This window comes from Acinonyx jubatus, chromosome C1 (genome assembly GCF_027475565.1).
Source record: "Acinonyx jubatus isolate Ajub_Pintada_27869175 chromosome C1, VMU_Ajub_asm_v1.0, whole genome shotgun sequence".
Lineage (NCBI taxonomy): Eukaryota > Metazoa > Chordata > Mammalia > Carnivora > Felidae > Acinonyx > Acinonyx jubatus.
In genome coordinates, this window is record NC_069381.1 from 93808378 (window position 1) to 93834650 (window position 26273).

A 26273-nucleotide genomic window follows, 5' to 3' on the forward strand; every position below is an offset into this window, starting at 1 on the left:
AGAGAGAGATGGGGACAGAGGATCAGAAGTGGGCTCCATGCTGACAGCAGAGAGCACCATGCGGGACTCGAACTAGGAGAGCATGACCTGAGCTGAAGTCGGGCACTTAACCGACTGAGCCACCCAGGTGCCCCTTGTTGAGGGTGTTTTTAAGATTCATCCATCTTGTTGATGGATGAGGAGCTAATCTTGGAAATCACATATGGTCACTTCTGCCATATTCTCTTGGTTGGAAAACCAGTCTTAGGAGGAAACTACACAAAAGGATATGAATACTGAGAGGGAACAGTTCTGGTTATGAATACCAAGAGGCCAGGATCATTGTGTGTGTGGGGGGGGGGGTATCTTGAAGGATGAGTACTACAGTCCCTTTATCAAAAATGAACAGAATATGTATATGCGGTTTTATGTCTGGGTTTAATTTAGTGCCACTGATCTGGTTGTCTTATGCCAATATAATAGTATCTGTATTACTGTAGTTTTGGATTATGTCTTAAAATCAGGTAGTGTAAGACTTTTTTTTCTTCTCCATCTCTGTTAACTGTTCTGTTAACATTTTCAAAAAAAAGGTTATAGTCATCTTACCAATTTTTACAAAAAAGAAACCTGCTGATTGTGCTTGCACTGAATCTGTAGATCCAACTTGGAGAGAATTGACATGTTAACAGTAATATGGACACATCTTAATATAATATGGCATGTCTCTCTGATTACTATGTCCTTAATTTCTCTGAGCCATGTTTTGTAGTTTCAGTGTATAAGCCTTACACATATTGTGTTAAATTCATCTCTTGAGTATTTTATGTCTTATTGGATGCTATTTTAGATGGTATTTTTAAAATTATATTTTTCAGTTCTTTGCCTGTGTGTAGACATATGATAGTTATTATTTTTTGTCTCAACCTTTTATCCTGAAATCTTGCTACATTCACTTATTAGTCTGGTAGCTTTTTTGTATATTCTGCACAGAATCATGTTATCTGTGAATAAAGACAATTTTCTTTATTCCTTTTCCATAGTCTAGACCCTACTATTTGTAGCTTAGAACAGTGTTGAATAGAAGTGGAAAGAGCAGATGTATCAGTAGAAGAAAAAGAAAAACTGTATAATACCAATAGGTGCAGAAGAAATATTTGAAAAAATCTAACATCTATTCCTGAGAATCCATATAAATGAAAGCTCTTAAGAAAGTAAAAGTGTATAAAAAAGATGTGAAACAAAAAAGTGTAAGTTTAATTAGAGTAACCAAAAATGCTGTTTAGAGTAGATAAGGATTTATAATCTAGAGCCTCCAACATTTGCATAGGAAAAAAAATCTTTATTTTTCGTAACTTCTGAAATGAAATTTAATATTTGTTTCTATTTTGAATGCAGGCAGCAAACCGCAGTAGTAATATCAGCAGCAACTATGACTTTGTCACCAATAAATATTACTTTTAACTTTCCGTGTATCTTTGAAGTTTCTTTTTTAAAATATTGATTGATTGATTGTTAGAAAGTGCATACATAGGCCAGGGGCAGAGGGAGGCAGAGAGAGAGAGAGAATCCCAAGAGTCTCCACGTACCCGCGAGTGGCCTATCTTATAAACCATGAGATCATGACCTGAGCAGAAATCAAGAGTCAGGTGCTTAACCCACTGAGCCACCCAGGTGCCCCTAAAGTTTCTTTCTTGAAGATAACATATGGTTAGGTCTTGCTTTCTTGACTTTGAATTGGAATGTTGGAATATTGGAATAGATGATTTACATTTATGCAGTTGCCTTTTAATTGTATTGTTCTGTAGGTTTTATATTTGTCTCATCTTTGTTCTTTTTGCTTGTTTGTATTCTTTTCTGCTGTGTTTTGAATGAATCAGAACCCCCTCCCCCCACCCCGGCTGCTCTAGGTTTTAGAGTATGCATCTTTTAACATATGACAGTTTATCTTCAAATAGTATTATACTACTCCACATATACTGTAAGAACCTTGAACAATATACTTCTAGTCCCCTTCCCTTTTTGTGCTATTATTGTTAATACTTTTTACTTCCACATGTGTTGCAAAACCTTGTAGTACATTGTTATTAGTTTTGCTTTAAGTGGTCGAAAAAGTCTTGTAGATTTACTCTCACCATTTCTGGTACTTTTTATTCCTTTAGTAATCTTCATTCCTTTATGTAGATCCAGTCTTCCACCTGTTATCATTTTCTTCCACCTGAAGAACTTCCTTTGCTTTTTATAAGTGTGTACTGGTGAACATTTTCCCCTTTTCCTCCTTCTTTACTTCTTTTGTTTACTTTGTCTCCCTCCCTCCCATCCTGCTTTCTTTCCATCCTTCTTTCCTTCCTTCCTTCCTGTCTATCTATTTGAAAAAAAAAAAAAGCTTTATTTCACTTTCATTTTGGAAGAATAGATTCATTGTATTTAGCATTCTGGGTTGACCATTTTTTCTTTAAGCATTTTGAAGATACTCCATTTTCTTTTGTCTTGCTTCTCAAGAAGTCTACAAATCTGGGATTTCAAGTGAATTGCCTGTTTTTCAACAAGGAGAACTTTAAAAAAAATTTTTTTTTCAAGTTTTATTTATTTTTGAGAGAGCACGAGCAGGGGAGGGGCAGAGAGAGAGAGAGAGGGAGACACAGAATCTGAAGCAGGGGCCAGGCTCTGAGCTGTCAGCACAGAGCCCGACGTGGGGCTCGAACTCACAGACAGTGAGATCATGACCTGAGCTGAAGTCAGATGCTTAACTGACTAAGCCACCCAGGCACCCCATGGGAGAACTTTTCTGATCAGAACTTCAGTCTTTCTTAGCACTGTGGTTCAGCTTTTAAATCCCTGTTTATTCTTTGCCTTTACCTCATGGAGTTTCATCCTGCGTGCTGTGATTAGTGTTTGGCCAGAGACTCAAGTGAAGCCCTTTGCAGATTCCTAGAATTTTTTGTACCTGTCTCCCTCTTTTTGATATACTTTCTGGTCTCTGCTTGAGTTCTTCCTCCCTGTACCACAGTCTGAAAAGTGCCTTCAAGCAGAAAGCCAAGACAGATGTAGGTGTTACTTTATCTTGTCCCATCTCTTAGAAATCACAGTCCTGTACTGCTTTTTGTCAAACATCCAAAAAACAGTTGTTTCATGTATTTTGTCTGTTGTTTTAGCTGTTGACAAGGGGATGGAAAGTCCATTCATACTTACTCCATCATGGCCATTGGAAATTCTTTCCTGCCCTTTTACCTTTTAGCATAACTGGAGATAAAAAAAAGTTTGTATTTCTTTTCTTTTTTTTCTAGCAATTTGTGTCTTATGGAGTATATTGCTAATACCTACCTATAAAATTTTAACAATTTCATCAACAATACTCTTTCATATCCTAAGTATTTTCAAGGTAACATTTACATGGTTCAGCTGTAATAGAATAATGAACAAAATAGTATATGAATTACTGTATATTTTAAGCAAATTAAATAGCATATACATTAAAGCTCACGAGTGAACTTTTCAAAAAAGTATGTTACGTCATTTAAATTTTTTTTTTCAACGTGTTTTTTTTTTTTATTTATTTTTGGGACAGAGAGAGACAGAGCATGAACGGGGGAGGGGCAGAGAGAGAGGGAGACACAGAATCGGAAACAGGCTCCAGGCTCCCAGCCATCAGCCCAGAGCCTGACGCGGGGCTCGAACTCACGGACCGCGAGATCGTGACCTGGCTGAAGTCGGACGCTTAACCGACTGCGCCACCCAGGCGCTCCTGTTACGTCATTTAAACAATAGCTTTGTAAAGAATTGGGTTCATGATTGTAATTATAAGACAACTACTAGTTTTAATCACCTTATTTTCTGATCACTCTTGGAAGTAACATGAACAGACTCGAATGACTTGTGCCTAGTCAAAGATGATCTTTAATGAATTAAAATGCCTGGTAATAGTCATTACAAACTTAGGTTAGAATCTTCATGGTTTTGCTATGTAGCCTGTCTTCCGCCTGATGACCTTAAGGGAAAAAGCAAACAAAATCCAAAATACCATATTATTTCATGTAACATTTGTACATTCTAAGGCTATTCTTAGCATGTTTATTGATCTTTGTGGTTTTTTTCTTTTTTCCAGATTGTCAGTATTTAAACAGACCACATCATGCGTGAGTACAAGCTAGTGGTCCTTGGTTCAGGAGGCGTGGGGAAGTCTGCTCTGGTAAGTTAGCCACCTAACTCTAACTTAATTAGCATAGTATAGGAAGAACATTGATATTTGCTTGCCTTAAAACTTTTAGTCACTAATGAGAAAAGGTGACAGTATTTTTTATATGCCTAGTATCTGTCTCATAGGGGCCGGGGATTCGTTCAGCAACCACAGATGTGTAGTTGTAAACTAGTGGCTCACTCATTCTTTCACTTACCCAATATTTATTGACTACCTACCATATGCCGAGCACTAGTGATTGGGATTCAAAGAGGAATAAGATCATTCTCATTTTTTAAGGAACTTACATTGCAGTAGGGGAGACTAATTATTTCAGATACCAGTGGAATAAGTCCTACCTACCTAACCCTCAGGCCAGACTTAAGTGAAACAAAGGGTATTTTTTGTATACATGCTGTATTTATTTACTAAATATTGAGCTTATATGATGTCAGATGCCAGGGTTACAACAGTGAACAAAAACAGTCACAATCCCTCAGAGCTTATCATATAGTGGAGGAGATATAAGAAATACACAATTAAACAAAGAACTACCTTATTATAATTGTGAGAGATACTTTGAAAGAAAAGTACAGACTGTTAAGAGAGACCCCATGACAAATGAACTTAAATTAGCATTTGAATAACTAAGGTCATAATTGCTGAGGCAGGAGTGAACTGGAAGGAAAGTAGAGGGAAATGAGGTGAGAAGCAGGGGCCAGACCATGACTTGAAGACCATGTAAGAGCTTGAAACTTATTCCTAATGACAGTGAGAAACCATTGAAAGTTAGTTTTATTTTTTTGGACGAGAGGGAAGGGGTTATTGACAGAATTGGATATATGTTTTAAAGAGAGTACTTTGCTATGTGTGGAGTGACTTAGAAGAGAGGCCGAGTGGACACAAGGAGACCAGTTGGGAGTTAATGCCAAACCCCAGATTAATGTTTGTGGGAGCTTACATTGGGGCCATGGCAGTGAAGAAGAGAAAAGTAGATGTTTTGAGAATTAAATAACTTAGTGCTGGTTTGATGTGAGGACTAGGAGAGAAGGAGCTGTTGAGGATGACTACCATAGTTCCAGTTGAGCTACTAATTTTATGGATGGATCCTTTAAGTAGAAGGAAAACACTGGAGAATGAGCAGATCTGAGAGTGAAAATCAGCAGTCATGTCACATTTGATATGTGAGATGCTAAAGTAAATACATCACATAAGAAATTGGGTCCTCAAGATAATAGCTTAAAGGAGAGACTTGTGATAGGATTTGGGGTGCCATGAATATATCAACAGTATTTAATTTCGTGAGAATTATGTTACTCTTAGCAATGTAAATTAGTACCTCTGAGGTGAATGAGGATATCTAATTTAAATGCGTAGAACTTTCAATTCAACAAGTCTCTTTAGACTTCACATATAAGTTCATATGTACAAAATAGCATGGTCAAGGATGTCCACAGTAACATTCTTTATAGTGGTAAGAGTTTGGAAACCACCTAAATGCCTACCAGTATGGGCTGGTTAAATAAGCTTTTAATACTAATGTTTTGAGTAGAATAATACAGAGCTATTAAAAAGAACGCAACGGGTCTGTATATACTGACAGGTAGTGATATGCAAGATGTATTATTTAGGGGTAAATAAGGTAGCAAGCAGTGTAGACTACCGTTTGTGTTTATAAAAAAAAAAAAAAAAACGGGTGAGGGGGAAGATAGTATAAAATGCACAGACTATCCCTGCGAGGTAAAATAAGCTTACAGATGACACACTGGTTACTTCGGAGTGGAATTGTATAATTGAGAACAAAGGAAGGTAGGTAGGGTTGGTCACCACTGCCTACTCTGTTGTGTCTTTTGTATTTCGTCCTATGTTCATGAATTACCTTTTCAAAAATAAATAAAATGATCAAAAATAAAAATCCATAGGAATAAATGAGATTGTCTAGGGAGAGACTAGAGAAAGAAAGAGCTCAGTACTGAACTCTGAGTACCTCTCAACCTTTAAAGAGTAGGTAGAATTGAAGGATCTAGCAGAGAAGAGTGTATGTTATACTTAAATGTAAAGAGTGGATCTCTACCTGACTGCTCAGAAGTCAAGTAGAGGAAGGAGACGATATAGGAATATGGAGGTAGCTGGGCTTCGTGAAATCAACTTCAGTAAGGTTATGGTGCTGTAAGCGTCCTGAGGTGGGTTGAAGAGTACATGAGAGCTGAAGAAATAGAATCACCATTATAGATAGTTGAAAAAGTTTGATGATGAGAGGGAACAGAGAAAGGGGTCGGGGGTGGGGGGGAGTGAAGCTAGAGGGGTCATGGAGTTCAGGGGAATATTTATTTCAGGGTAGGAGATGGTAGAGCAAATTGTGTGCCGGAGGCCATAAGTTTATGTGGAAAGGAAAATAATAGCACAGGAGAGGAAGGGAATCATTGTCCCAGGTGTCAAAAGTTCAGAAATAACAGAAGTAAAATTAATGAATCATAGAAGTAGTAATTAGTTTATTGTGCACACACCAGAAAGACAGTTTCCATACCAGACACCTTCAAACCAGAACACTGAATGAGGCTGAGGGTATATTGTTGTAAAGCAGCTTATTGTGTGAGAAAGCAGTGGCTGTTTATTCTTCACAGTGACTGGTTATAGTGTTAGAATTTTCTTCAATGACTGAAAATTGGTTAGTGGTTACCTCATACCCACCTTGGGAAACAGTGTAAGTTTCGCCTTTGATTTCCAGAGGCATAAGCAAGAAATGATCCCTAGGTCAATTTAGCTTCGCTAAATAAACTAAATTAAGCTTTGTTTGTATGACCGAACTGGTTATTATCTGCTTAGGGAATTTTCAAGGCTGGTCTCCGTTTTTTATTTTAACCCAGAAAGGACAGTAGGTAAGGAAGGAAGAGGAGGGTTCAGTAGAAAAACTACAGGAATAGAATAGAAGTCAGTATGGATGAATGAGCTGTCCCTGAGAACTGAGAGGATGAGATTCAGAGCAATGATGAAGGTTTGCTTTAACAAGAAGGACACGAAACCTGTGAGACTGTCTCTCATTTTTGCAAGTGTCTGACAACGGCTTATAGAAAGCACTTGGGTTCTCATACCTGCTTCTGCATCCAGTGTCTTGCTATAGCATATGTTACATACCCGTGGGAAAACTCCACTGTAAATTTATGAGACAAGGAGAGAGTATGTCATGGTATTATGAGATACTTTTTTTCTAATCATCTGCTCTAGACCATATTTTGAGAACCTCTGTTCTAGAATAAAGGATTTAGGAAGTTTTCCGTATTTGAATTATATGTAGTACTAAGAGGATGAGGTGATTAAATCCTTGATAAAAATAATAAAAGATGTGGTGTAATTCTGTCCTGAGTCTCTTTTGAAGAACAAGAGCTTAGGAGAAAGAAGTTTGAAGTTTACTGTATTTTGGTTCATCTGTTTAGCTCAAGCTACACTAGTGCATAATTAAGTGTAGGTGACCTCAGGCCATATTCTTACCCTTCCTTGCTTTTAGGCAACAATATACCAGACCCGGTTTTAAATCTGTCCAGGCAGTATTTCACAGCCATCTTCTGTACTTTTTATTTACCACATGATAAAATACCTCGTTTCATAAGTCTGTGTTTACAGGAATCTTAGAGAAGTAGAAAATCTGAAAAAGATGAGCAGGAAGTGTTTCCAATGAAAAAAGGAAGTCTTTGGAATCAGGAAGATTGTATATTTGAATCTCAGCTGGCAAACGGGAAAAATAACTACTTCTGGGGAGAACGTGAAATTTGAATGAGACTGAATTTAATAAATTCAGTGCCTGTAAATTTCTTTTTCTCTTTCCCCCACAATTAGAGAAACTGTTTTAAGGTTCTTAAAAATTTAGACCCTTTTGTCTCATTGCTTTAAGGGCATGAGATAAAAGTTACTATAGATAATACGAAGGAATATTAGCTTAAATACTGGTTAATTTTCATTTTTTCATAAATTAGGTATGTCCTTCTTATTTGTATCTTCATTGTATTTTGAAACTTAATATAGTTTCACAACATGAGTTGGCAGCAGCCTTGCTGACGGCTTTTGATATGAACACCTCCCTTCACAATGTGCCCTCTTGGTTGTGGATGTATCCTGGTGTTAGAAAATAATGAGACTTTACATCTGCATGTTTACCCAGAATTTTCACATAATTTCATTTAATCTTTGCCACTTTGTAAGGGTCTAAGTAGCATTCAAGAGTAGTTGATTTTTCTTTTAAGTTCTTAACTTTTCTCTTCTTTTTTTTTCTAGACAGTTCAGTTTGTTCAGGGAATTTTTGTTGAAAAATATGACCCAACGATAGAAGATTCCTACAGAAAGGTAAAATGTGAAACTTGTATATGCATGCTTACAAATAGTTCCTTAGGGCTTTAAAACTTGATCCACAGAACTGGTTTTTAAAAATAGTTTTTGAGAAGTGATACAGATGTTCTGTATCTGGTTTTAAAAATTTCACCAAGGGACGCCTGGGTGACTCAGTTGGTTGAGCGTCTGACTTTGGCTCAGGTCATGATCTTGCAGTTTGTAGGTTTGAGCCCCACGTAAGGCACTGTGCTGACAGCTCAGAGCCTGGAGCCTCCTTTGGATTCTGTGTCCCCTCTCTCTCTGCCCCTTCCCTGCTCACTCTCTGTCTCTTTCTCCCTCTCTCAAAAATGAATAAACATTAAAAAAAATTAAAAATAAATAAAAGTTTCTCCAAGACAGACTATTTCTCATAGAATACTACTTAGCTACAGAAAGCTCCGTGTTTGATTATTGGTGAGTAAGGTGGTCTTTAGTGTGCACATTTTCCTGTTTTTTTTTTTTTTAAATTATTATTTATTTATTTTTTTTAATGTTTATTTATTTTTGAGACAGAGAGAGACAGAGCATGAATGGGGGAGGGGCAGAGAGAGAGGGAGACACAGAATTGGAAGCAGGCTCCAGGCTCTGAGCCATCAGCCCAGAGCCCAGTGCGGGGCTCGAACTCATGGACCTCGAGATCGTGACCTGAGCTGAAGTCGGACGCTTAACCAACTGAGCCACCCAGGCGCCCCTTTAATTATTTTGTTTAAATGGTTTTTTGAGAGAGAGAGAATGCATGCAGGCAGGCAGGGGAGGGGCAGAGAGAGAGAGAGAATTCCAAGCAGGCTCTGTGATGTCAGCACAGAGCCCAGTGCTGGGTTTAATCCCATGATCTGTGAAATCATGACCTGAGCCAAAATCAGGAGACAGATGTTCAACCAACGAACCCACCCAGGAGCCCCGGGGTTTTTTTTAACGTAGCAAAATTGCATAGGAATATAGGTATATTTTTGACAACTTTTTTTTTGTGAACTAAAATGAAGATCACTTTTGTGCTTGAAATTATCCAGTGACTGAATGTTTTTATTTTTGTTTAGTTTTATAGTAACTTTTAAAGATATTTCATCTTTAGCAAAAATTAGATACAGGATTCTGTATGATACTGTAATGGTGGGTACACGTCATTGCACATTTTCCCAACCCGTAGAATGTACAACACCAAGAGTAAAACCATAACATAAACTGTGGACTTTGCATGATAATGATGTCTGTATGTAGGTCCATTGATTTTAACAAATGTACCACTCTGGTGTGGGAGGCTGATGGTAGGAGAGGCCAGTGAGGAGCAAGAAGAAGGGTATATGGAAACACTGTACTTTCTGCTCAGTTTTGTTTTGCACCTAAAGCCCAAGTTCTAAAACATAAAGATTATTTAAAAGGAAAAAAAAATAGTCTTGACAAAAAATACTATTTTATTTCATTCTAAGACTAGAATTGTGGGGAATTTTCATAACTTTATTTCCCAAGTATGTTAAGGAGGGAGGCAGGGAATTAAACATACCTTTCAACAAATTGGGAAGGATTGAGTTGTTAGATGTTATAGAATTTACCTTTAATAGTGTTACAAGTTTTGTTAAATTAAGTAAGCTCATCCAGCCATACTGGGCAGAGCAGTTTCATTATCTGCAAGTTGGAAATAAACTTGTGTTCTAGATACCTTGAGAAACTGCAGACCTCATTCATTATTCATTGAGCATGCCCATTTACTGATGATGCCGATTATGCCACATTAGTCCCGTTTAGTGGTAGGACAGTGAGTTTGTAGCACCAAGCGGTGCTTCTCATCAACCCCTGATCTGACACAGAAGCATTTAAAATAGGCCTTAGGTTAATACGTTCATGTTTAGAAGATAGTGTTGCAATACTAAAATTTCCCCCAAACAAGTTGCCGTCTAACGTTGTAACTACAAACAGATCTGTACCTAGAGTTCTGAAGATTTAACACTTTTTTTAATCCTTTCTTGATTAAAAATTTTCTGCACAGTTGATAGTTCCTGCTGTCTTTAGTCCAACCTTCTTTTAGGTTATAAAACACTGGGGAAATACAACTCAGTATATAAAATTTCACCTAACGCACACAGCTTTTCCAAAGAAGTACCTTTTTCTTAAAGTCTTGAGGACTATATGAGTTCAGTGTTACTCTTTTTAGCACCTCTGTGTTCCCCTTACCTCTTTTTTTTTTTTTTAAGTTTTATTTAGTTTGAGAGAGCATGAGTGGGGGAGGGGCAGAGAGAGGGAGAGAGAATCCCAAGCAGGCCCGACGTGGGGCTCTGTCTCACGAACTGTGAGATCATAACCTAAGCCAAAATCGAGAGTCTTAACTGACTGACCACTTAGGTGCCCCTCCCCTTATCTCTTAAATTAAAATTTTCCAATGTATTAAATTTAGGGTATATTTTAGTATAACTTTAGCAACTTGAACGTGGTAAGTTGGCTGAATTTTCTTTACTCTAAAATCTTATCTGTATTTTGAGCTATTTAATACTTTTTCTTCAAAGATCATATAAATATACATATTTTTATACATTTTTATTTCTGTCAGAACTGTACCTATTGTAATTTTTCTTAACCAGAGAATATAACCATTGCCTTCTAATAGTAACAAAAATCATTACTCAGTTTACAGTGGTCAGAAACTATCTAAACTCAGCATTAGCGGTCCTGCTTCTGTAGTATTAATAGAACATGCTTGAGACCTCCTGCTCTTTATTCCACTAAGTTAAGTCTCAACCAGTATAGCAAACTCCTGGAGAAAGGCTTTGTAGTTGTTAATAGGTACTTGGAGTGAAGAGGTGGCAGGAAAACAGACTGACATTTTGATTTGATAATACTTTTCATTTTTCCTCCCTTCTCCAACAGCAAGTTGAAGTAGATTGCCAACAGTGTATGCTTGAGATCCTGGACACAGCAGGAACAGTAAGGATGTTTTCTTTTTTTTTGATAAATTTTAGTTAGTGAACAGATTTTGTCATCTGAATAGTTCCTCTGAGTAAAGTAAAAGTAATTACTCTGATTAAGAAGAAATTACCTAAAGGTAGGGCTTCTTAGATTTTCTTACAACTGCTTCCAACATGTACTTAATACCCACGTATCACTCTCAAATTGTATGTCAGGTTTACCTCCCAAATGTGTGTGTTGGGTATCTTCTCCCTATATGGAGGTAAAGATTATCCTATTACTGCTTTTAACAAAAGATATTTTAAATCCAGAATTGTAATTAAGGTAGGTATTTCTCTGGGTTCATTCCTACCTAAGGTAGGAATCTGTCTCTTGGCACCATAGTCACTATTTTTTATCAGAATTGTTTTTGCTTTTTTATTAGCATTTTAACATTCCAAGGGACTGGTGACAGAAAATCTGACAAAAGTCTTCAGGATTATTTTGAGCCTCATTTTTCTCCTCTTTAAATGAGTATTGTATAATGACATTAGTATATCATAGCATGCTTATAATGATCAAATGAGATAATGATTATAAATCACTTGGCACAATGCCTGTTATGTAGTATGAGCTCCAAGAATTTGCTTTTATTTTCATTGCCTTCCTTTGTCATCTCCTGTATAATTTTGTTATTAATTACTGATGATTTCCTGTTATACTGCCACAAAAGAATGCACACATTAAGCGATTTTTTTTTTTTCTCCATATACATATATATAGACTTTCCCTGTTAGGCAGTTCTAAGCTTTAAAATGGATGTTATTCTTAAATGTTATAAGTTGTTTAAAATTTAGCACAAATTTTCCAAACAATTTCGTAGATGATAAAGTTTCATGTCATTAGGAAAAGCATGTAAGTAGGCTGGAGCAGTTGTAATACTAATTAAACTGTATGTTTCCATTCTTTTGTGGGAAAATGGGTCTTGATTCCAGGAGAAAGCTTGGGATCATTAGAACTACATTTTTCTTAGATCTGCTGACTCACTGTCTCCCCCTTTTGTAATTCCATCTCCCCAGTTTCCTTAGCTTCCAAATCAGCAGTCATTCCCCTGTGTTCCCAGACACCCCAAAAGTTAAAGAATACTTACCCCATTCATCACCTCCACAAGTGTGCGAGGATTCTTTTTTCTTCCTCTTGTCCAAATTAAGAAGCTCTTTACCGGAGATATCTTTCTCCAGTATCTTAGTTGTCTGTGTCCCCAGTGCCTTGCATGAAGCTTGGAAAGTAGTTGATGTTCATTAATCGTGTCCCGGATTACTCCTTACTCCTTGAAGATTTTGGCTCACTCTCTCCATCGCTGCTTCAGTTAGAATTCTTGGTGATTTTAGTATCCAAATAGAATCTATATGGCATTATAGATGATCCATTTCCCTTGGCCTATCAGTGTCTTTTCTTTCCTTTTTTTCAACTGATGGAGCCACCCAGGTGCCCCGGTCTATCAGTGTCTTGATCTCCGTGCTGCTTCAGCCATTCACGCCCATGGTCTTCCCTAAACTATGTGATTACCAATAACTGTGATACAGCCTTCATCTTATTTTCAAGCATCCCTCTCCACTCACCACCTCTTGTTTTTCCTTCTCACTTCCTTTTATACCTTCAACTTCCCTGGAACCTGCAGTACGTTTACCCCATCATCTTTGATCATCCTCATATCCTAACCCCCTTTTCACATCGATTCAAGTCTGTGGTGGACTGTCATTATTCATGATCCGCCCTCTGCATGTATCCTCAGCTCCCTTGGACTTTTCAGCAACCTCTGACTCAGTTGATCACTATCCTCTGTACAAATTGTATTCGTTTGGCTTCCAGGAAGCAACACTTGGTTGGCTTTCTCCCTCTCTCGTTGGTTAGTCCTGAGTCTCCTTTCCTGATTCGTCTTCATCTCCCAACCCCTTAGTATTGGAGACCCTAAGGATTCAGTACTTGGGACTTCGCTTTTCTAGCAATACTTCTTGGAGGTCATCTTTAGTAGCATCAAAATAATTTAATTAGGATCTATATGTAAAAGGGACCTACATACAGTTTTCTAAATGACAGAAAAACCGTGTTAAAGTGGTTTAAGATCTCCCTTCTGATTCTTCAGTTCATTGTCATGGTTTCTAGTCATGTAAGTAGAGAACAAGAACATTCACCTCAGTTTCTAGAAACTGTAAAATATGTCTTAGGTTTCCTATCATGATAATGTGTAGGAAAAAATTCAGTAGCTGACTTTTGTGATTATTCTGATATAAATTGTTCTAGTATTCAATCAAGAAATCATATTTATAATTGTACTTTTTTTTATTACAGGAGCAATTTACAGCAATGAGGGATTTGTATATGAAGAATGGCCAAGGGTTTGCACTAGTATATTCTATCACAGCTCAGTCCACGTTTAATGACTTACAGGACCTGAGGGAACAGATTTTACGGGTTAAGGACACAGAAGATGTAAGTATATTTCTCTCTATAAGACATACTGCTCTTTCTCTGTGGCCAAATAAAAAGTGTCTGTTTTTCTGTTAAGAGGATTTAGAGGGTATCTACCACATACCTAAAAGAGTCCCTGTGATCAGAAAATTTTTACAACTTTCTAAATTTACTTGCAAATTATATGCTAAGATAGTTAGAAAAGGAGGGCATGTATGGTAAAGTGCTCATTGTGCTGTGTGTTAATAAATGCAGTAGGCAAGGAAGAGGAGTCAGAATACTTGGTAGAAGAAGTGGGGGACTCGAGTTGAGCTTTGAAAGGTGGTAGTTATGTCAGAAACAGTGTTCAGAGAACATTAGTGAGAACCATAGTGTTATGTTCCATTTCTAAAATTCTGTTGGTAGTTTTTACTTACAGTGTTTTCCTTTGAATTATGTTGAGGATTTTCATTAGCTGCATTTTTATATTTTGTACATTTTATTTTTGTTATAGAATTCTTATTTGATGAATGGCATCATTGCTGTTGTACCTTTTTGCAAAGATGAAATACATACTTTACATGTTTACCTCAGTTTTGAACTACAGAGAGTTCCTTTTCAGTTGTCTAAATTGGGATATAAAATTTCATGTGTACCTTTCTTTCTGTTTTCCTGTGTTCTCTCTCATTATTAATGGGAACATATGCACCTGCTCAGGACCTCAACTTTGGGTAATACTGTAGGCGGAAGGGATTTCTACCATATGACTCATTACCAACCGTAACCTAATGAATAGTTCTCTTCTTTGCCATGACTAATTTATCGAAGAGACTTCTGTTTTCGTAGGCAATTACATGCAAATCACTGAACTCGGGTAATGTGAACCTCTTTATTCCGTGTAATAACTGAAAAAGATGGAGCTGTAGGTCTAGTATGTTTCGCCTGACTTGTGATGATTGTCTGTTTGGGACACAAGATCCACGTGTGCCTTCAGTCCTTTCTTGGGTGTAGTGTCCATCACCTCACAGATGACTTTGTTCTGTGGCCACCTTTTATCTAAGGACGTTGCACAGTTTGTTAGCGACTCGTTTAATTGGCAGTTGGGACAGCATTTCTGGCATGGGGAGGAAGGGAAGGCATAGCTGCTTCGTGGCTGTATTTTTATTGTTTGTCCTTTTTTAACATCTCACCTAAACTGGTCTTCAAATCTGGACGTCAGATACAGAAGTAGAACCTGTCGCTTGGGTTGTCTTGCCACTACTTCTGGTGTTCGTTGGACCTGTGAGGTGAAGCACTTAAACCACGCTTAGGACCAGTGGAGACATTCTTCTCTGTATTGCAGGAGCTGCCTTTCCCTTCAGATTTTTGTACTTGGAATTCAGCTATTAGTAGTAGTCCACATGACACTGTTGTGATTATAGCCTTAAAATAATTTAGCAAGTGAGCATAGTAGGATCTCTTCCATATTTTTTCTGTCTCTTCTCCCTCCATCTACCTTCTTTCCCTCAATACGCGTACAGTACATATTATTTCTTTAAGTACTTGGTGAAGCTTACGATCCTAATTAATCCATTTCAATTGGTGACAGGTAGTTGCTTACTTAGAAGAGTAACAAGTATGCTAGTGCTCATATTATGTTTTGTCCTTCCCACAGGTTCCAATGATTTTGGTTGGCAATAAATGTGACCTGGAAGATGAGCGAGTAGTTGGCAAAGAACAGGGTCAGAATTTAGCAAGACAGTGGTGTAACTGTGCCTTTTTAGAATCTTCTGCAAAGTCAAAGATCAACGTTAATGAGGTAACCTACATCTGCTAGGCAGCACAAACAAGTGCCTTTTTAGTTACCTTTCTTTTAAGTTAACAGCCAAAACCAAGTTTTTTGAAGAAAAAATTTTGTTCTAAGCAGTCTTGATTCTGTCAGTGTATACAGAACTCTAGGTAATTGCTAGAAACCATATTCCTTCACTTGCATAACATCACTTTGATGACTAATGAGGACACTTATGTTTACCTTGTCGGCATAGAGAAAGTTTAAGTTAAACAATGTGTTTAAAGTCCCACTAAGCTTCTGAATGATATGCCAGAAGGCGGTAGGTGAGAAGTGTCATATTACCCTTGTATTGTAACAGTTACCTATGCACATGTGTGTGAAGAGGTTGTACAGTCAAGTAGGAAAATACAAAAATCAAAGTAGTTATTGAGCTTATCAACTTATGTTATACAGTTATTACCTCATGGATATCACAGAGTTGGGTGTTTTGAGTCCTGCTTTCCTTTGGTTTCTGACTCAAAAGGAGGTTTTGGGAGCATGGATATGGAACTGTAGTTCACCCAGTCATTGAGGCCTGATACAGCAGGTGCACAAGGCTTTTTTTGTCCATGACTCAAGCTTTCTACTATCTTGAGAACATAGCTGTGACAGGAATGCTTAGCAAGTACACCCGCCTGCCTGGGTGTAAATCCAATACCCTACTGGATCCCTAAAAGATCAGCCCAGGTCCACCTGCCCCCACCAACCAACCAAAATTTAAGAGATTGTCTTTGCATCTGTTAGTTTTAACATAAGCTTTTTTAAAAAAACAAAAACCAGAGTAGGCTTCTTTCTTCCACAGTAGTGCAAAAGTCTTCACTTGCCAGTTTGCTGGTCATTTGTGGCATCACAGGCAATCAGGCAGAATTCAGTTCATTTACAACATGGGTGAGAGTTGAGAGTGCATTAGGTTATCTGCATCCTGTGCGTTTGCTATTCCTCTCTGGCCTTTGCTTCTGTAGGTCACTTTTCGTTGACTTAATATTATTATAGTTGTGGACTACTGTCTGAGTTTTTCTTTAATATTTATTTATTTTGAGAGGGAGAGTGCAAGCAGGGGGAGGGGCGGGGGGGACATTGACAGAGGATCTGAAACGGGCTCTGTGCTGACAGCAGAGAGCCCTATGCGGGGCCCAAACTCACGTACCGGGAGATCATGACCCGAGCTGAAGTAAGACACTCAATTGATTGAGCCACCCAGGCGCCCCACTGTTGTCTGAGTTTTAAAATGACTGAGTTACTTTCAACATCTGACAGGCAAAAAAATTAAGCTTGCTGCAAATCCTGTTTTCAAATAACCAAGAATGTCAAAGCTTGCTCTTACAGGTAAAACCAATTTTTATAAGCACATAAGAATTGATAAATTTCATTTATTGTGTGCCTCTGTGTCTGGCAGTGTGTTAGGCATTGGGGTAGTAGTCATCCAGACACTGTTCCTGCCCTAAAATTTACCTCCTAGTGGAGAACAAGTCCTAGTGAGATCTTCACCTGTCATTTCTTTTTCACTGCCAAGTAAACAAAAAGGAAGTATGATATGCTTCTAGCTTCAACTTTCTCTGTTGTGGAATTACAGCTTCACAGATGTTATTTTGAAAAATGTGGCTCATAAAATTTTAAGTTTTAGTGCAGTCTTTCCTCAAAAAAAGCACTTGGAGATAAAAAGCATTAGGATTGATGCATGAGCTTGGATAGGGAAACAGTAGAGCAGGGTCACCATCTGCAGGATGATTGGTCTTAGAGATCTGGCTCCTTGCTGTCCCTGTTCCCGCTCTCACTGGTACCTACCCACCAAGTTCATAGGGCTCAGCTGGGGCTGGGTTGGGCCAGGGTCCAGTGAGCACAGCAGACAGGAGGTGTTCCTTACCTTTTAAGCATCCCGTGTTTGTGGGAACCCCCGTGCCGCTTGCTGCACCTCTCTCTGGGTGCAGTTTCCAGTGCAGCAGAGGTCCTTTTTCAGGCCAGTCTTGTTCCAGTCAGCCCTCGACGTGAGGCTTTATTAGACAAAAATGGAAGCAGTAAAACAAAATGGAATAGATTAGCTATTTTAAGGATCTTAACTCTTTTGAGGGACATACAAATTTCATGCTAGAGTATAATGTTTGAGTTTCTTTTAATGTCTCTCTCTTTGTAGCCTGATAATCCAGCTACAGAGATCCTTTGATAGAAACAGCTATCCTCCGACAGCTAATGCTTTGTAAATATATGAGTGATTTCTGTTGGACTTCAAAATTTGAAATCACACGGGGACATACTGCTTGACTAAGTAGCCCTCTAATTCTCTGGTACCTACATCAGAATATATGTATGTTTTAACTCTTACCCACACCGTTTTTGGTATGTTCTGGAACTAGGACATAGCAATACCAGAATCACATCAGTCTTAATCAAGAATTAATTGTTCTTTGCTGAGGCTGGAATAATAATCTTGAAATACATTAAGACATCCCAACTGAGAATGACAGAGGGTTTGAGGAACTCCTCTGTGTTCCCTTTAGATTTTTCTGTAGTTCAGAGAAATGGGGAAGAACCTAGGCTGAGGACCCTGAGCATATCTAGCCAAATACTTAACTATAGTTCGCACTTGCCTTCATCACATAACCAGCCATTGGCTGTGAGGTGGGCAGTGTTTGCCAAAGTTGTTGAGGATATTATTACAAAATCAGTCAGTGTAGTCCCAGACACCCAGAACTGCTGGCATGAACAAACGTGTGGTTTTGATTCTTCGACTATTTTAGTTTATCCATTTACTTATTTTTTATTTTACAGCTTCTTCATTGAGGCTAGGGAACAAAAGAGAACCTGTTTGTGGCTTTTCCACATTAGGTTTTTAAAGGGTTTCAGAGTTGTGAAACAAACTGCCATTTTGTCCATATATCCTGTGTTTTTAACTTTCTTAGAAATAAGATAATAGAGAAGTTAAATGGTTTGAAGAAGATGGGAGTGGGGAGGATAAAGCAGAAAGAAAAAAATATAAACAAATTACTTACAGCTTTGGGATAAATCACTGAGTAGTGTTGTTTTTTTTTTTCTCTTTTTAACGATTTAGTCTTCTAATCTGAGGACCATTTTAAAAAGTAAATAGAAATTGTTTTATTTGAGCACCATCTTAAAGAAATGGAAACCAATGATTTAAAAAATATTTTAAAATTTATTGAAAATATGTAAGAACAATAAGAATTTCTGTTTACTCTTCCTCCAGATTCACCAGTTAACATTTTGTCAGTGTTTATATATCACACTTCTTTACTGCTAAATATGTTAGTGTCTGTACTCTTAGATCAAACACATTTTCTTACACAACCACAACACAATTATTAAAATCAAGAAAATTGTTATTCACACAGCCCATGTTCAGTGCATATTCAGATTGTGTCATTTGTCCCTATAATGCCCCTAAAAGGTAGGACCTTTTGATACACTTCTACAAAGCACTATTTATCACAAATCAGTAATAGTAAGGGGATTCTGCGGTATTTGCTTCTATTCCAGGTCATTAGTGAGTATTTGCATTTCATAGCAAAGAACCAAATCCAGCTGATTTGTTTAATTGTTCCAACACTTTGGCATACTTAGCACTATGAAACATAGAAATACATCAGAATTAAAATAGTCTGCTTCTGTGAAATAAGTACTGTTGTATTTTTGTCTTTGATGCCTTGCATTTTTCATCCAGAATGAACCCAAAAGATGTATTAATAGAAATGTTTTAATGAAGATGTATTTGTCACTTCAAATTGTGGTCACACACTTTTTTTATTTTTCACTTTAGCCAAAATTAACATCACCAAAAAGCGGCAAACGAAAACCATGTGCTTTTTTACGTATGATATCCTGAGAGGAACACATTCTCTCTTTTGTCCTATTACAGCCCAAAATCTATAACACGAATCTAATCATGAGGAAACATCAGACAAACCCAAACTGAAATTCTATGAAGTTACTAGCCATCAGTTTTCAGAAATAACAATGTCATGAGAGACGAAGGCTGAAGAACTGATTTTAAAAGATTAAAATGACATGTAGTATGTGATCCGATGATGGATCCATTTGCGGTGGTGAGGAAAAGGAAGTACTCTAAAAGACATTATTGGGATAACTGATAAGATTGGGATCTGCAGTGTAGATGATACAGAGTAACATATCTGTGCTTAAATGTAGTAAGCATGATACCTACATGGCTATATAAGAATATCCTTGTTTTTAGGAGGTACATACTCACCCATTTAAGAACCCATTGTATGCAGAGTGCTCTCAAATGGTGTAGAAAATAAGAGAGAATATGTCTAGAGAGAAATGATAAAGTACACATGACAAAATGTCATTGGTGCATCCGAGTAAAGAATATACACCAGTCCTTGGTATTATTCTTGCAACTTAGGGTGAATTTGAAGTTTTCTAAACATAAAGTAAATGTGAAGATTCAAGTTGAGCATTAACTATTCCCTTAATAATTATGTTTTGAAGCATAGAAGATTCCATGAAGAATTTAGCTTCACTACCATATTTTTTACAACTAATTTTTTTTTCTTAGGTTGATATTGAATGTCTTAGAGTACATGTATTTCCCTTATGGTAAATTGGTGAGTCCTGCTTTACCCTGAGGTCACCTGGGGCCTCTAAGAAACCTGCCATTAAAAACAAAGCAGCAAACAGAGATCCAAGAGCAAAATAACATCTAACAGAACCAGGATTGTTTTGTGAGCAAGATCTCAAATGTTTGTTGAATAAGACTTTTTTTCTTGTTTCTATTTAGATATTTTATGACCTGGTCAGACAGATAAATAGAAAAACACCAGTGGAAAAGAAGAAGCCTAAAAAGAAATCATGTCTGCTGCTTTAGACCCACAGTAAGCAGCAGCTCTGAGCCAGGTAAGGTACCAAAAGCAGAACAGATGCCTTTCTCATGCTCTTATTTTGGGCTTTCCCCAACCCAAACCACTTCCTGTTCCACCTGTTAGGGTATTTCCAGTTTCTGTAACTTGTAAATGGGACCTATAGTTTGTAGATCTCTTCATCTGTTGATAATTTGTCTTTTTCCCTGTGAGAAGAAGCTGTCGGAGGGCAAGGACCATGTATGTTTTGTTCACCACTGTGTCCCCAGTGCCAGGTACAGAATGGGAATTCAAAAAATAGTGTTTGAATGAATAGAATGCCATCCAGGGTCACTCCTAAATTCATGCCACATTAAAGTGGAACATGGTTCATTCTGAAACAAATTGCTGAAGTGCACATTTGATTAATTATTTCAAAGTGAACACCCCTGTGTGTATCAATAATGGTCATTCCTACCATGGGGCGCTTGGGTGGCTCTGTCGGTTGAGCATCTGACTTCGGCTCAAGTCATGATCTCACGGTTTGTGGGTTCGAGCCCCGCATCAGGCTCTGTGCTGACAGCTTGCTCAGAGCCTGGAGCCTGCTTCAGATTCTGTGTCTCCTTCTCTCTCTCTGCCCCTCCTCCGCTCATGTGCTCTCTCTCTGTCTCTCAAAAATAAGTAAATGTTAAAAAAAAAAAAGTCATTCCTATCCAATGTAACCCCTACCCTGATTCCTAACATCATAGTTAGTTTTGCGTCTCTTTGAACTTAACATTTAGAAAAGCCAGTATTATGTCTACTTTTACTAAAAATATGTTTTCGGGAATTATCCTTGTTGCATATGGCAGTAGTTCATTTTTATCATGTAACTGTACTAGCAATATATTTATATATTCTGCTACTAATGGACATTTAGGTTCTTTTCAAGAACCAATATGGGTAATTCTGTGCATTTTTGCATGAGTCTTTATTCACATGTGCATCATTTCTGTTTGGTGTGTTTGTGTGTGTGTATGTATGTGTGTGTGTGTGTGTGTATATATATATATATATATATATATATATATATATATATATATATGAATGAAATGGCCAGTCTAATACCATATAACTGATAGTTTTAGTAGATACTTCTAAAAAGGTTTTCAAAGTAGTTGTACCAGTTTACGCGTCTAGTAGCAGTTTGTGAGTTCCATATCCTCCCCAAATTTGATATTGTCAGTCTTTTAACTCAAGCCGTTCCACTAGATACGTGGTAGTATGTTGTGGTAGTCATTTCTTTATAGGTATAGGTTGACTTCTTTGAAATGTTTTGTCTGTAGGCTTCTAAGTAGTAAGTACCACTTAAGTTTCCATTAAGTGAAACCATTGGAGAGAAATTAGTGGCAGCATTGAAGCTGCCTACCAATTGAGAAACCAGGCCCTGTGGGACCATTTGGGGTTTTTTTCTCTATTTATATTAAATCCCCTGAACAGTTTCTGCTTTGTCTTCATGAACTCTTTAAACCATACCATAAAAGAATATTTTCATGAAGTGGATTTATGATGTAATTTAATGCTGGTTATGTGCCTATTACTAATTTTGTCAGGTTAGAGGAAAGTCTGCTGTTCCCACTTGAGAGTTGGTTACACTGTTTTGTAAGTCTCTTGGGTCCATTGAGCAGATTACCTCTTTCAGAGCACCAGATTAACTAACTCGTGCTTCCTCAGAGACTCGGTTGAATCATTCTCTTCAGGGAAACAACTGAGTAATTGTATCCCCTTCTTAAATGAAGGTAGAGGAAAATGGGCAGAAAGGAGGAAACAGCAGGGGTTTGCCTTCGGTACTTGGATTTGGGAAAGATAGCTTCTGGTCGAATGTTTGCTTTAGGCTCTTAGTGAAATCTTGATTCAATAACTATAAATCATTAGCTCCCTGAAGGTGATTATTTTAAAATTTGCTGGTGTGTGTGTTTGGGTAAGGGTACACAGGTAGGAAAAAGAGGACTCCAGTTCCTGTTCTGATCTATATTCTTTAACTCTCTTGTAGTTGGCTGTCTTGTTGATGCCATTACCTTAGCTGACCCTAGTTTAATTTCCAGTTCTCAGAAAATCTCTTTTAGCTTACGTTTAAGGGAAGAGGTGCCGTCTCCTGGCCTGTTGTGAAAATTCCTTCATATGTCATATGTTGTGTTTTACCTTAGACGAGAGATCTTGGCCTAGATCTGGAAACAAGACTTTCATCCTGTTGCATAAATTCTTAGGCTTTGATATATAATTCAGCTTAACAATATATTCAGTAAGTCACCTGAGATCTCTGTGGATGTTGGATAATAACAAATAACAAGTCATTTCTTTAGTGATCGGAATACTTTGCAGAGCAAAGAAATCACAGAGTGGTTATAGACTGGAAGTGCCATGTTGATCTCATTTAAAAAGTACAAAGGTTGGGGGTACGTTTAAGTAGTTCTATATATGTTTAGTAAGAGTACATGAATGTTGAGGGCAGTTTATCTGGCTTTACCCTTTAAGCAAGATTGTATTGAAGCATGTTAATCTCTTTTCAATATGTCCCATTTTTAAAGACTAGGAGAGAAGAAATTCATTTTCAGGAAATTCTTTCTTTAACCTAATTTTTTTCTACTGAGCAGTACCACTAACGTTGAGTCTTCCACCTTTGCACACGGGGATCAGCTCATTCTGTGTCCTCTCTTCTGTCCAGTATTAGAGGTGGTAGTCCTGGGCAACTGGGTGGCTCAGTCAGTTAAGCGTCTGACTCTTGACCTCGGCTCAGGTCATGATCTCACAGTTCATGAGTTCAAGCCCCGTGTTGGGCTCTGTGCTGTCAGTGTGGGGACTGCTTGGGATTCTGTCTCTTCCTCTCTGTCCCTCCCCTATTCATTATCTCCCTCTCTCTCTCTCTCTCTCTCTCTCTCTCTCTCTCTCTCAGAATAAATACACTTAAAAAAAAAAGTGGTAATCCTAATATTCTATAGTACTGAAATGGTTAAAAAAATTTTATGTACAGGTGTCATTTCCTTTTTGGAAAAGGAACTTTTAAAAATAAGATGATAATGGGATAGAAATAAAGTAATCACTGCTTTCTGCTTTACAGACAGGACTGTCAGATTGTGAAAGCAATCAAACTATTTTTTAAACATTTTTAAAGGGAGTTTAAAATAGCCCTGTTACTGTAGCTGTTTAGTATAATTTGTCAAGTAACAATCAGCCACAGTCTGTTTCTTTGTATATTATTAAATATCTGCTTGTTCACTACCATTTTCTGACCTCAAGAGATTCATATACATATATATACGTATATATACACATATACGTATATATATGTATGTGTGCATGTATACGTATGTGTATGTATATGTATATATATATACATATATATGTGTGTATATATATGTATATCTCTATCTATTCGATGTTCTAGATTACAGGAATGAAGAACTGTTGCCTAATTGGGAAGTGCCAGCATTCCAGACCTTCAAAAATTAAATCTGATGAAGAGGCTTCTCCTGTTTTATATATTATGTGAAGAATTTAAATCTTGTATTGGTTTGCACAAACTCCCTGGAGAAAAAAAACTGCTCTGTGTATATCTCTTGGAAAATAAGACAATAGTATTTCTCCTTTGCAATAGCAGTTATAACAGATGTGAAAATAAATATACTTGACTCTAATATGATTATACAAAAGAGCATGGATGCATTTCAAATGTTAGATATTGCTACTATAATCAAATGATTTCATATTGACCTTTTTATCATGATTCCTCCCTGTCAAGCACTAAAAAGTTGAACCATTATACTTTATATCTGTAATGATATAGATTATGAAATTTCCCCTCAAACTCATTGCAGCAGATAACTTTTTGAGTCATTGACTTCATTTTATATTTAAAAAATTATGAAATATCATTCTGTCATTATATTCTAATTAAAATTGTTTGTGCATAATGCTTTGGAAAAATGGGTCTTTTATAGGAAAAAAACTGGGATAACTGATTTCTATGGCTTTCAAAGCTAAAATATATAATATACTAAACCAACTCTAATATTGCTTCTTGTGTTTTACTGTCAGATTAAATTACAGCTTTTATGGATGATTAAATTTTAGTACATTTTCATTTGGTTTGTGTGTTTTTGTTATTGTTTATAGATTTAAGACTTTTATTTTATAATGGTCACATTGTTTCAATGTGCTTTTATGCCTGGTACCTGCACACCACTTGGCTTTAAACCCCTCAGTAATTGCTGGTTTCTCTAAGAACAGACATCACACTTTCTGTTCCAGATGTATTTATTCCTACTATACAGCAAATCACATCAGACTACATAGAATAGTTTTGTATATTCTCTCTTGATCTTAAAGATTGTATCTTACTGAATAAAATATCCCACTGTGTATTATTTTTATATGTAAAAATAAGTTTAATACTGTATCAGGGGTTAACTTTACTATTTCAGATCTTCCACAGCTTGTCATTTCATCAGGGGAATCCTTTTGTCATTGTTAATTTGTTGGGTAGAAGCCCACCAACGAAATGTTATGAAAGAATTTTCAAATTTGCTTTATGATAGATTGAAGAATTTGAAAGAAGTAGGAAAAAGTGAAAAAGCATGTCAAGAATGTTGTCAGTTTGCTTTTGCTTCGACTACATGTGAAATAGTATAGTAGTCATAGTGTGGAAACGACTGCTAAGTTAAAAGTTTAGCTGGCTGTATAGTGGTGCTTTTCTTTTCCTTCCCAATTTTCTCTGTTTTTACAAAGATGGCGCTTAATGAGGACATGAATCTAGGGTGACCATATATGACTGATGTGCTCTCCACAGAGGAGCACAATAGCTTGTTCAGGCCGGTCAAGTGCTGGCAAAGGAGAGAAACCAGCTTTGGAAACCCTGTGCCTTGTCCCTGAATACTGAGGAGGAGATGAGTCCTAGAAAGTCTGCATCACTGCTCAGGGATCTAGATACTGTCTCGTTGCAACTAGGTATGAAGTAGTGTTCATGCCTCGCTGAGACTTTCCAGGAATGTGGTCAGTCCATAAGCTGCTAAGTTGAGATTTAAGAATAAGATTTCAAATATAAGCTCTGACCAACCTGAGAAAATGTTAAGATATTATGAAAAAAAAAAAAAAAGGAAGAAAAAAGAAAAGAAAGAAAATTGGAAACTGTATTCTTTTGAGTTTGAGTTTCTAATACATTTAGTTAACTGATACTTTCTACTGATCCAGTTACACGCAGGTCTGGGATTGAGGGGCCAAAAATCTAATGAATGCAATAAATCGAAAATAAGTAAGTGAAGTGTTAGGGCCAGTGTGTCCAGGTCAAGGTGGCATATATTAAGGTCCTCTAGAGTCACTCTGCTTAAAAACTCACCTCTCAAACACTCCTTTCGACTTAAAATCATAGACAAACATCTCACACAGAAGTAAAAATTGCCAAACATTACCTGTTACATAGATTGTGTGGTTATTTACCAGATCAATAGGGATCATTAAGAATAACTCCCAAGCTCCAGTCTGCTCCTTGGTGACCCTCTTCTCCAGTCCACTTGGGATGAAGTCAGAAGCGTGAAGAAAAACGCCCCGGTGGCACACAGCAGCACGCAGAACAGGGCCTGCTGAAATCAGAGGCGCAGTACTATCTCAGCAAAACCTGCCTCTGCTGAGCCAGGTTGGAAAGGCATCCTGTCAGGAAGGGAGCTGGGTGCGCTTTTATGTGGACGGTCCCTCTGTGGACTCTGCAGTCTTGGTTCCAGAGAGGAGGGTGCCTGAAACTAAGATGTACTTGGTGTATCTTACATAGCTGAAAAAT

The 26273-nt window shown here is 37.4% G+C and overlaps 1 protein-coding gene across 5 annotated transcripts in view; it reads left to right on the forward strand.

The window, feature by feature from the left end:
* RAP1A (RAP1A, member of RAS oncogene family) overlaps positions 1-24584 on the forward strand; it is a 77745-nt gene extending 53161 nt beyond the window's left edge. The window contains exons 2-8 of one of the 5 annotated variants that reach the window (XM_053214609.1): positions 4081-4112; positions 8423-8491; positions 11375-11431; positions 13745-13885; positions 15498-15641; positions 20407-20522; positions 23889-24584. In XM_053214609.1, coding sequence (XP_053070584.1) covers positions 11402-11431; positions 13745-13885; positions 15498-15641; positions 20407-20493 — 402 coding nt within the window. In that variant the 5' untranslated portion in view covers positions 4081-4112; positions 8423-8491; positions 11375-11401 and the 3' untranslated portion in view covers positions 20494-20522; positions 23889-24584. Of the gene's footprint in view, positions 1-4080; positions 4166-8422; positions 8492-11374; positions 11432-13744; positions 13886-15497; positions 15642-20406; positions 20523-23888 lie in introns of all 5 variants that reach the window. The other 4 variants (XM_053214607.1, XM_015066152.3, XM_027058354.2 and 1 more) reach the window with 4 other exon arrangements.
* The last annotated feature ends 1689 nt before the right edge of the window (positions 24585-26273 follow it).